This window comes from Acanthopagrus latus, chromosome 13, assembly GCF_904848185.1.
Source record: "Acanthopagrus latus isolate v.2019 chromosome 13, fAcaLat1.1, whole genome shotgun sequence".
NCBI classification, from domain to species: domain Eukaryota; kingdom Metazoa; phylum Chordata; class Actinopteri; order Spariformes; family Sparidae; genus Acanthopagrus; species Acanthopagrus latus.
The window spans coordinates 4,458,083-4,470,338 of NC_051051.1; the positions used below are offsets into that span (position 1 = coordinate 4,458,083).

General features: G+C 43.4%; 1 protein-coding gene across 2 annotated transcripts in view; it reads left to right on the forward strand.

Annotated features, from left to right (window-relative positions):
- The first annotated feature begins 4,504 nt into the window (after positions 1 to 4,504).
- Positions 4,505 to 12,256, forward strand: part of gabrb4 (gamma-aminobutyric acid type A receptor subunit beta4) — a 50,021-nt gene continuing 42,269 nt past the window's right edge. For both annotated transcript variants that reach the window (XM_037118408.1, XM_037118409.1), the window contains exons 1-2: positions 4,505 to 5,880; positions 7,791 to 7,885. In XM_037118408.1, the coding sequence (XP_036974303.1) occupies positions 5,801 to 5,880; positions 7,791 to 7,885 (175 nt within the window). In that variant the 5' untranslated portion in view covers positions 4,505 to 5,800. The remainder of the gene's footprint in view (positions 5,881 to 7,790; positions 7,886 to 12,256) is intronic.

A 12,256-nucleotide genomic window follows, 5' to 3' on the forward strand; every position in this document is an offset into this window, starting at 1 on the left:
AACGGTCGAACATGAATCCAGGTAGTAAACGTCGAAGCTGGATGTCATCCGTTTTTATGGCCATGTTTAATAATCATGAACGGATGCCATTCATGTCGCAATGAGGTCGTAAATCACAGACATCTGCCATCCTGGATCCAATATATATTGGATATATATATTACACCGCATGCAGTATAATGATCAAAGGTGGATCTCAATGTGATGCATCATTCTGGCTTGTTTACAATCTTTTTTTTTGTTTTTTTTCTCTCTCTGCAGAAACCAGAGGTGGACAAAGCGGAAGCATTAGCATGCATTTTCCTGCTTTCTTGTGTGCTGTCTATGTTTGAGCGTAAACAGCGCTCCTCACAAGTATCTGGAACATTGTGGTGCAGTTCAGCCTCAACGAGCAACACACTGCACTTTGATTGGGCTTTCTACGGTAGCATAGCAACAATTGCCTGGTAGCCTGCTTCGAGGTGGTGCTTCAGAGCCGTGTGCCGTGTGTTTTCAAAGCCCCCAATCTCATCTCAGCGGTCAATGAATGGCGTGATGTACATTGAAGTTGAACCCTCATTTTGTGAAAGCCTGTCAGGTGCACTGTTACGCAGGGAGGAAGTGAGCCCCCGCAGTGCTGCTTTGACCTGCCAGTGTGATCAGACACAACGATGAGCAGGGGATAATCATGGAGTCATACGGGACATATACACAGCACGCATATATAGATTAAAGCTGATTCACCCACCATCAAACTCCTGTTTACATATACAGACACAGCGGCTGCAGATCATATGATTTAACTTGACTCTGTAAGGGCTTGTGAGAGATTATAACTCTGCTGGCAGACTGTGAATCTTGGCCACGTATGTTTGGGTTTCCACTGGTATTTTGTCTTGGTTTTGTTGTCATTGTCATTGAGCACTGAACGCTCAGGGGTTGGGACAGTCTTTCATCTGACCTCGCCATGGAAGCAGCATGCCAGTTACCCAGGAAAGCCTGCACTGTCCTTGGGAAGTGACATCGTCCACTCCGTCATCTAGTCCACGTAACTTAAGTCTGGGCAAGGAATTCAGTAGTTAAGTTCAGATTAATCATAGTCACATAGCAGACAAATGTTGAATTTACATCTGGAGTATGACCCAAGCAGAAACCATGTGTAAGTAGTTATTTAAGGAAACATTTCTGTGCTGTGGAAATGATCTAACATCTAAGCAAACTGTAGACTTGACTTAAAGATACATGTAAAAAATCAGTATTAAAATGTGTAAAACAACCAGATCTGTGTTCTACATTTTGTTGAGCTGTGTACATACAATAATCCTGATGATTCCAACAATGTTCAAGTTACATCTGTAATAGGGAAGGAAGCAAACAACAACTGAACTTAACATGAATAAAACTTGATCTCTTAGTCACATCAGATCAATTTTGTTGATGGTGTTCACCACCAGTTACGGGATTTTGACTGTGGGATCTTTAATGTTTATGCATGTTACTTGTGCAGGTGTTTACTGGCCCCTAAACAGCTGGATTACTTTACTGTACGCTAGCCTGTGCAACAGCGCACATCGAGGGCAGGTGTTTAAGATCAGGTCAAGTCTCACTCGTTTGTGTAGTAAAATAAATGTTCTCTGTACAGAAGTAACCGACAGTGGAGGTGACCGCCGCAGATCACTGCTGCAGTCAGGTTGATTAACAGGACTGAAGATAAAGCCCAAAAGTTAAAAAGTAACTCCACCAGAGCTATATATATATATATAACCCACTGCTGGAAACAGACTTTAACTTCAAGTATGAGAGCATTTCTATAAACAATGTCCCTGGTCTGCTTTTCCAAACCAAGGTGAGACCGCAGCTATATACCAGCTTGCAGAGACGGCTTCCGCAGTTGGGTTGACCAAACATGAACTCGAGCCGTTAAAGGACTCCATTGTTGCCGTAAATGAAACGTCTTCGTGAGGAGCCTTGATTGCGTTCTCTAATCAAGGGGAGCGCGTTAAATCCCACAACACATTAACATTAAGTGAACTCTCATTAAGACACTCCCTTTTATAAAACATACATTCGCTTCTGTCACACGCTGACGGTGACGTTGCGTGAAGAGAAGGGGCGAAACGTTTAAACACATCGGTTAGTTATATCGCCGCTTACTTAGAGTCGATCGGGGTGTTTGACAGATATGAACAGCGAGAGAAACAGGGAGTGACTGGAAGGCACCAATGCATTAACCATGTGATACTATTTATATCAGAGGAGCAAGGGGTGACCCAGTAACTCACATGTGTTATGCAACATATGAATGAAGCAAAAAAAAAAAAAAAAAAAGAGAGTATGGTGCATGCACATCTCAGGGGCCTGGATCTCCTTGTCATAGACACCAATTAGAGTTTATTGAGGTAATCAGAGAACGCTGTTAACGGTGCGCTGCTGCAAGAGCGACCAACTATGAAGGGAAGCACAGACTGAGCATGCCCAGACACTAGCAGGATCACACAGGTTCCAACTCCATGTTACTGTACATCACTACTCTGACGCTCACCAGCATAACCTACGGGAGATGAACTGCCATCAATGAGCGGATATATGGATATAATTTATCTATATTTTGCCTTGGTTTCTGTGTCTGAATACGAGACCAGAGTACGTCAAGCTAGTTTATTCTCAACTTGTCTCAACTAGTTAGGTAAAAGGATCATTTTTGGGATTGCGAAGGGGCGAGCAGGGCTTCTTATTTTGTACTTGAACTAATTTGTGCAGATGTGAGTGCTGTTTGTTATCGTCCCAGCTGTCCATGTATCCAATAGCATAATGTTTAATCCCTACTAATCCACACACTGTTTCTATAAACTTGACGAGCAGCTTTGAACAGAGCCGTCGAACAGAAACAGGATAGTTTTCCTCTGCGTACGTCAAAATGCACCTTTATGAGCCGTGGTTGCCGCACAAAAGACTGTTTGCGATGTCAGATAATTTGATTCATCTAATCTTGAATTTAGAAATCATACATCTGTTAATGTAAGTGCAGAAACATATACATACATACAATAATGTAGTTTAACATAATTCTAAATTGGGGCTACTTGAAATGACATCCTCTGTGGTTCAGATTACGACGGAGACGATGAAAGTTCAGAAGAGGGTTCTGTTCACTCCAGTGACGGATCGAGTCTGAACTGTGTAAGACCGGTCTGTGTCTTGCAGCTGATGGTGAGCTGATTACTCACCCCTGGGTGCCAGGTCATGGTCAGTCATGGCGTCGCCCTTTGATGTTACAGTATGTAATTGCAATGTCATTCTATCTGAAATGTCTGCACTGTACGTCAGTCTCGTGAAGACAACGCTGTTAATTGTGCCGTTGCCTCTTCAAGGAAGCCCAAATACAAACATGCAGTTTTCAGCTCGACAATTGACGTTCAGATCCAAACCAGCATCACCGGAAAATCAAACAGAGCTGTCTTTTTTTTTTTTTCCTTCTTCTTCTTTTCTCATTCTTTGCCAATCCATATTCTGTGTGGAGTGCTGTGACATCACCTGTGGGAGGGACCAACTGAATTTTAATCGTTTTTCCTCCCGATATGATGGACAGCTGAGAATATTCAGGAGCAACAAACGCCTGCTGAGCGTGAACAATGCGTGAGAAACATCGTGGACATCACGGCACTTGTGGCCCTGACAACTTGGTGATGGTGATGATGATGATGACGATGAAGCAGAAGTGAAGTGTGACCCCCCCCCCACCCCGACAGGCCACATCCCTGCCACATGTATGATTATAAATGGCGTTTCCCTCTACATGTCTACCAGGAGAAACGGGATCCATGGCTCTGCTGCTGTCTGCTTTTTGTCCCACTGACACCACAGTGGTGACAGCATTGGGTCTACTCCTTTAAATGAGCCTTTGCGCATAGCCTTCACCACAACTGCATCAGTGCTGGCTGGGTTGCTTAGCAACTGGACAGCACAGAGATCCCTGAAGAAAACCTCCTCCTCCTCCTCCTCTGTATAAAACACAAGCTTGTGTGATTCTTGAATTGTGATGTTGCGCGTTTTTTTTTTTTTGTTTTTTTTTGCGATTTCCAAGCAAAGGATGTTTGTGTTTTCAAAGCACAGAAGAGACTCGTGATTCAATAAATAAGAAAGAAAAAAAAAGAGAGAGAGAGGAAGAGAGAGATTGCGCGTGTTCATGTGGTGTGCGCGCACGTGTGCCATGCCATGTCTGTATGACTGTGTGTGGGTGCGTGTCTCTCTCTCTCTCTCTGTGTGTGTGTGTGTGTGAGTTTCCAAAAAAAAAAAAAAAAAAAGTGGAAGAAACGCACGAGGACGCATCGGCACACACTCGCAGCATCCTAATGGCTTTCAGAGAGAATAGACAGACAATTCAGCGCATGAACAGGCTGTCGCTAAGGAATTCACCTCAGGTGTCCCCCCCCTTCTCTCTCTCTCTCTCTCTCTCTCTCTCTCTCTCTCCCCCCCCCCCCAGTAGGACATTATTTTAATTTCAAAAACTCAAGAAGTCAAAAAAGGGAGGTTCTGCTCCATCATGTCTCTCCGGACTGTTGATCCTCAGTCATGTGTTGATTGTTTCCAGGAGGAGACGAGCGGACCACATTAACTCCCCCCTCCTCCCCCCCAAAAAACGCCATTTAAACTCGGACAGCGGAGGCAAGTGGACTTTTTTTTTTTCTTTTTTTTTTTTCTTAATTCCCAAACAGCATCCTCCGATATGAACCCCGGCGTTGTGATGATACACGTACTGGCGTATTAGTTGCCATCCATATTTCTCGGCATCATTTCTTCTTCTTCTTCTTCTTGTTCTTCTTCTTCTCCTCTTCTCTCTCCAGCAGAGGAGTGATATAGCCTGCTCTGACGTCTGCATCAGATATTACCCAGTGCTTTTTTTTTTTTTTTTTTTTATTCCAATGTGCATTTTCCCCTCAGTGACTTTGCGCTGATCTACATCATCATCATCAGCGGCGGCAGCAGCAGCAGAAGCAGCAGCAGCAGCAGCAGCAGCAACGGGAGGGAAAAAAGAAAAAGAAAGAAAGAAAAGAGAGAGCGAGAGAGAGAGAGAGAGAGAGAGAGAGAGAGAGAGAGAGGGAATGAAGATTTCATTTTTCTTTTTCCCTCTGCGCCCACCGCTCCCCTCCAGCCGACCAGCGTTCCCAGCTCAAACAAATATCTTTTAACAACATCACGTTTGTGGAATAGTCTGGCGCCGGAGCCTCGCTGGAACCATGCCTCTTCTGCAGGTTTGGACTGGGAAATTTCATCCGCCGATTTGATCACCGGGAGGCTGCTGCTCAGTCATTCATGCCAGTGTTTGTTTTTTTAAGGGGGAGAACACTTGTCATCACTTTTAAAAGTATTGTGTATGCCGTTTTTTGAGCAAGATGTCTGATCTCCTGGTGTTGGTCGAGGGGCTCTGTGACCTGCACGGATTTCCATAGCCGGGGAAGAAGAAACAAAACAAGAAGAAAAAAAAAAAAAGGAATCCCCCCCTCCCCCCCAAAAAGAAATTAAAGAAAGAAAAAGGAAAAAACAGAAATCAGCGGGGGGCCAATTACAAGATTCTTCTTTTTTTTTCTTTTTTTTTTTTTTTTTTCAACAGCGAGAAGCTTATTTTAATGAAGACATCGCATATGTAGATGTAGCCCAGTTTATTCGGCATTTTCTTTTTTTTTTTAAAGGCAATATATATATTTTTTAATTGCCTTTTTTTGTTTTTTGTTTTTTTTTTACTTTGTGCGGTTTTTTTTTTCTCTGGAGGACCACTGGACTGGTTGGATTATAGAAACTATATCTTGAGGATTTTGTGGAGATGTTGGGTCGTCAAGAAGATAAATTATGTGGAATTTTCTCTGCTCTGGCGGCTTTGTCCTTCTTCTGCTTTGTTCAAAGGTAAGAGGGGGCAAAAAAAAAACGTGGCTTTGGAAAAAAAGAAAGAAACAAAATTACATAATAATAGTAAAAAAAAAAAACCTTTCACACCCAACAGATGTGATCACAGCTCAGTGTGAAAAGCTTGAGATGTGGCAAATCGCATTAAAGGGGGTACCCGGGCCTACTTATTAGGGGCATCGCTGCCGATATAATGCTCTAATAGACGGAGCTGTGGCGCGCGCGAGCGTAAAAACATGCGCGTGCACCGGATCAAGCCTTTTGTGAAACGTAACCTACTCCCGATATGAAAATGGGGATACTATTATGGGGCTGCTGTCAGTGTGAGCCTAACCCCCTAAATGACAGCCAGCCCCCCCCCCCCCCTCCTCCAGCCTTACCGCACGCTCAGCTGCTGATTGGACGGATGGAATCAATCAGCCACAGATCGATTGATTGCAATGATGTGGTAAGCAGCCAGATGTATGATGATGAGTCCACACCGCTGGAGACGCTCGGCCCCCTCTCAAGCCTGCTTTAAAAAAAAAAAAAAAAAAAAAAAATTCTATAGGCGCAGCAAAGAAATAGTCCAACACATATCAGCATCTCTGATTGCTAATCAATCAGAAATCGAAGAATAAATAATCCCAGCTGGTCGTCATCATCATCATCATCATCATCATCATCATCATCATCATGCTGGATCAGTCAGGGTGCTGTGAGATTTACAGTTTCAATAATCTGCTCTCCTGATGTTTACAGTATGAATTACAGCAGAGTCACAATCTCCTGATCAATCCCTTTATTGTTTTATTGTGAAAGGCACTCACACATATCCCCTGTGGCCTCCTCCTCCACCTCCTCCTCTTCCTCCTTTTCCTCCTCCTCCCCCTCCTCCTCCTCCTCTCCCCTTGTCTGCAGTAACCTACAGCCTCACTTATGAGATTTAGGTGCTCGCACAGAACTGGGTCGCACTTTTTGTGACATTTTGATCCCATTAGAATAACCTGGAATTGCAGTGCGAGAGAGAGAAGAAGAGGGGCGTAATCCTGAACGCGTTCCAGGTGTCACCGATGTCGTCCCTCGCCGTGATGCTCTCAGGTGTCGAACCCACAAGTCCTGGAAGCGGCCAGCTTGACGAACAGCTGCAGCACCTATGAGCTAATTGAACGGTGCTTTCCCTGGCTGAGCCGAGGGGGGCTCGTGCTCCTATCGAGGGAGACGTTTTAACCCACTTCCCTCCCCTCGTGTAACCCCCCCCCCCCCCCCCCCCCCCCCCCCCCCCCCCACACACACACACACACACACTCATTCTCACACCCTGTTCGTAATAAGGAAACCTCAGCTGGAGAGCTGGCCCCCCGGCTCGGTCAGGTGATGCAGGTCATGGCACCGATGTTATAGGTGTCAGTCAGAACTGGAGCAGACTATATTCCGCTCCTGGGGATGGTCTGCCTCCTAACTGCGTGATGGGAGGCTGTGTTATAACATAAAACATGAATAAGACTGGGCTCACGGACACTGTTCTGAGGGACCGGCATCGATAAAAAAGCTTGACAAGGTGTATCATCGTTACGTCTACTCGGTCGAGCAGATGGATGTACTGTAGGTGGGGCAAAAAGCGGGACAGTGCGCACACGAGGCATGACAACACAAGAGTCTGTTAATGTCACATGAATACATCATAACGTACAAATAACGACATCTATTAACTGTTATTCTCATCGTGAACATTACGTTTTCATTTAAATTGTGCTGTTCGGTGCTTTAAAATCTGGGATTCATCTGCGTATTCCTGCGTTGGGTGTTGATTAACGCATCCTAACTCCTCTCCAAATGTTCCATTCATGTTATAAATATCGAGAAAAAAAAGACAATGTGTGGTTGTTGTCCTTCTTCCTCCTCTCACACTTCTGGTTTCTGCCCCTCAGCTCCTCCACTGGAAGCTCCGGAATGTCTGTGGCCAAGACTACCGTGGACAAGTTGCTGAAGGGATATGACATCCGACTAAGGCCTGATTTTGGAGGTACGGGCTGTGGCTGCGCTTGGTTTTTTTGAGGGGGGGGCGGGGAGCTCTTGGGCTCTGTTGTCAAGTCAAGGTGTGCACACAATGATCAGTCACTTCCCCCCCTCCCCCCACAGAATCCGTCATAGAGTTGGCCTCGTGGCAACATATCAGGAACAGCTTTGATGTGACTGCTACCATGTCATTACTATGCATCTATTCACATATCGAAGATGGCTGCTCCTCGAGGAAGTAGGGCACACATGTAGAAGAGCAGTCAAACACTGTTTTGTAAAAAGCAGTGCTTTTTCTGATGAGATACGTTTTATGGCCTCTTTGTAAAGCATAGAAGTGTTTCCGAGGATTTGATTTGCGGATCGGGAAAAAGCCCCCTCCGCCCCATTAACTTTGATTGGTTATTTTGATAATTGCTGAAAATAGAAGGCGCGGGGGACGGTCGTTCGCGTGTGTCATTTGGGTTGATTGTTTTACTGAAACTGTTAAACCACAATAGATTTAAAACTGTTCGATTTCTGACGAGCATATCATCCTGTTGCTAAAGGTTTTGCAAAGGATAGGTCTACTTTATTACAGTCAAAATAAAGAAATAGATGTATTTATGCTACAACATGTGTTATCGCAGCTGAACGTACGATGTAGAAGCTCAGTTTGGAGATGGTGTTTCTTGTTTTCAGTGTTTTCACAATAGCATCTCGGGCCTGGTCGGTGCAAGGCCACTCGCTGATGACGCCATAACTCAACGCCGACTGACAGCCATTGTGACGGCTCTGATTCAGTGCAGCGTATTCATTACAGCACCGGCTTTATTATGCCTGCTGCACACATGTATTCAAAAAGTTTGTATTCCCAAAAAGCTTATGGCCACTTACTACAGTCGCCGTCTGAAAAACAAAGAACAAAAGAGGCTTTTTTTACTTCCAGGGCATGTGTGATGTTATTTTAATGAGAGCGAGGAGCACAGTAGAATGTCTTTGTGTGTGTGTGTGCGTGTGTGTGTATGTCGCCACTTAAATCTGCTCCCGCTCCAGTTGTGTCGGCCACAAAAAAAAAATCTAGCACATCTTCAAATGCTAAAATCTAAAATGGTAAAATGTGTTTTTTTTTGCTGAAACACGTGCACAGACGTGACATTTAACTCGTTGAGAAACATAAACTTTAAATGAATGGACGGCGGAGACAATGTGGCATGACTCACCTCAAAACATATCTGAATAATGCTATGTGGCCAGTTTATGTGTAACAAAAGCGAGACCGCGTTAAACGAAATCACGTAGTGATTACATGATACATGTTGATGGCCATCGCCTCAAGAACGTTACATCGCCTAATTCACTGTGGCAGTTTGGCTTTTGTCTGTATTGCTGAATGATATACTGTGTTTAGAATAGAGTTTCAATTTAATGCTAGATGTAGACACACACACATTTATATTTTGTACACATAATTTTGGCTGTTAAGTAGATGCAGAGGATGCAATATATTTTAAGTTTTGAGTATATATGATTCTCCAGTCTGTGTATAAATAGGCTGCAGGCAGCAGCTTGTCAGTCCTGAGACTACACCACACTTGATGGGAGTGAGAGCAAGCAGTGAGAAACGTATAGCAGGTGCGGCTCCTCATATAACCTTCCACTGGTGGGGTGCACTGCCAAAAGCAGATGCTTCCATGAAGGTTTATATGCCAAAATGTGTTAGCCTGATGTTAGCCATTGTAAAAAATACATATGTTATAGCTGAGATTACGCTGTCCTTCGTCGTTCTGGAGCGCTGCCATTCCAGAGACATATCATTGATTCAGAGGAAGCTGAATGTCTTTGTTTCTGACAGATATGAATGTTTCACATTCAAGAATTTTCAATTTGCAGCCGATACGAGCTGACGAACCACCCAGAAATGAAGGTTCTGACATCCACAACACTTTTTCTCGAGCTTCACACAAACAGCGCTGCAGCATTCACATAAAGAACTGCAGTAGCTGGGGATTTGTTTTAAAACATTAAGAAACAACCAAAAAACCTGCATAGATGCATGCTTTATGCCGTAACCTGAACCTCGCAATAAACGTAACTGCACGCAGACTGCAACGACTGTAATTGTCCTCTTGGTAGTATCATGTTTGTGACATGTAGTCTCCCCAGTAAACACACCAACCAACCTGATTGGCCGGCTGCTGCTCTTGTTGGGTTGTACCTGTTCTCCGTGTCTCTTCAAGCAGAGGTTGTGTTGCAGGCTCTGTGTAAAGCCTACATGCAACCATAAATCAGCCTTTACTCTGCCCCGTTAATGTAGCTAGCAGGTTCTTGATGTATTTTCATATTTTCATATTTTTGCTTTAATTATTAGCATGAGATTGGATAAAAAATAGACCGTATGCTGTATGTTTCTGTGTAGACAAAGAGACAAACTGCCTTAATTACCCTTTTATCTTCAAAGATTTCAACAGCACGTCTCTACTTGGGAATGTTTGTTAATGGATGCGATGATGGATGCTTAGATATTGGTTGGTTATGGCCCCCTATTGTCTAGCAGCTTGTAAATGTGCTGGAGTGGGTAGGGCAAGTTTTACAGAGTGAGCATTCCAGGCAGAGAGTAGCTGTGCTTCACCCTCAGGCCAGGGAGCTGCAGTCCATCATGTCTTGATATTTCCAACATCAGTCAGCTACTTCTGTCGTGACACAACTGCTGACGACCTTCAGCTCTCCAGATTCAACAAAGAGGGTTTTAATTTGGCTCGATGCTGGACACTTAGCGTGGCTCCTAACTGTCGGGCCAACACCCATATTTGAAAATGAAAACTAGCTGAAAGCTGGGAAAAAAAAAGACTGTGGTCTGAATTGTTAGAAAGAGGTTGCAGAGAGTGATGCTGAACGATTTTACTGATGCATTGTGGCCTCGCCACCAGATGAAAAGCCTACAAAGACCCAAAGCAGCAATTGTATTATTCTTGAATTTCTTTGTCAGGACTAATGCATCATTTATGAAAGGTTTATGTATTTCTTCTTCTCGTTATCTTTTTACTTGGATTACAGCTGTTGGATGTAACTTCCAAACAAATTGCCCATGGTCATAGAGAGCTGAGTCATGGACCGCAACCCCCATTTAACCTGAATGATGCATTACTTAGATTTTGATTCAGCGAGGTTACCAGAGCATTGCAGAACCCAGATAAGAAAGTATGTTTTTTATTTTTATTTTTTTAAGGATAGCACAAATGTTTGTTGTTTTTTTTTTTTAAATTTTCTCTTTAGACACATTTGCTCTTTTTGAATTATTACACTTCTATTTTAAATTGGGTTTATCTGTACTTAAATTGTTTTGGAATAATCAAATTGATGCACACTATTGTTACTGCTGATGCACTTCTACTTAGTCAGATACCTGAAATGAAAAATATCACACACTACCTTTGTCATCAACATGACCTCTCTGTCCTTTTGTTTCACTTTTGGGATGTATGTTGACCTGTGTTGAGGGTGGAAACCCATTTACAGGAAAAAATAGACTTAAGTCTTGGCTCGTTGATCGTGTCACTTCAGTCAGTGGCATTTTAGCCGACACACGTATGTTACTTTATTTAATGTTCAACCCCAATGGAATTAAGTTGATACACACTTTACTTCTAGATTCTCCTAGTTACACTTTCCCATTCACCCACCAACAGGCTTTAATTGCATTATTGCATGACAGTGTAATTTTCTGAACATACCAGACTTGTTTTATTATTTACAGTTATATTTTAGGGTATTTAGCAGGCACTTTGTTTAGTATTTGTGGTGGGACGAAAAATTAAGGAATCTTGTTACCTGAGGGAGTTTATTGGTATGACCCTGGGTACTCCTGTATCGCTTGTCCAACAGCAGCAGGGTGAACAAGCTAAAGCTGAGGTTGGTGTTGTAGAGATGCAGTGATGCTATGGGCGGTTCCCAGGCAGAATACTTTCTCCTTTGCTCCTCTGTGAAAGCAACTAAAAAAGTGCATTTGTCTCTCTATATGGAAATTATATAGATGTTTATTTGTATATAGAGTAGAAAGTAAGAACCAATCAAAAGTGGTCATTCTAGATGCATGTGAGACACATTTCTTTGCCAGGTGATAACTGCCGGTGTTAGATCCAACTGAATTGGCTTAGAAGATTTTAAGGAGGAGCTGGGCACCATCAGTGGTCTTACTGAGGATGCACATACATTCAGAGGCTACCTCATACTTTCACAAGCCGAGATTGATATTTATGCCATAAATTGAAAAGGAAGAAATGGGGTAGTCCCACAGACTGTGGATCACAGCACCCATTGTATGAGCCCAACAATAATAGGCACATGGATTTATTTTGGGTACAGCTGCCCAGTGCACAGACTGCCTTTTTTCCAGCCA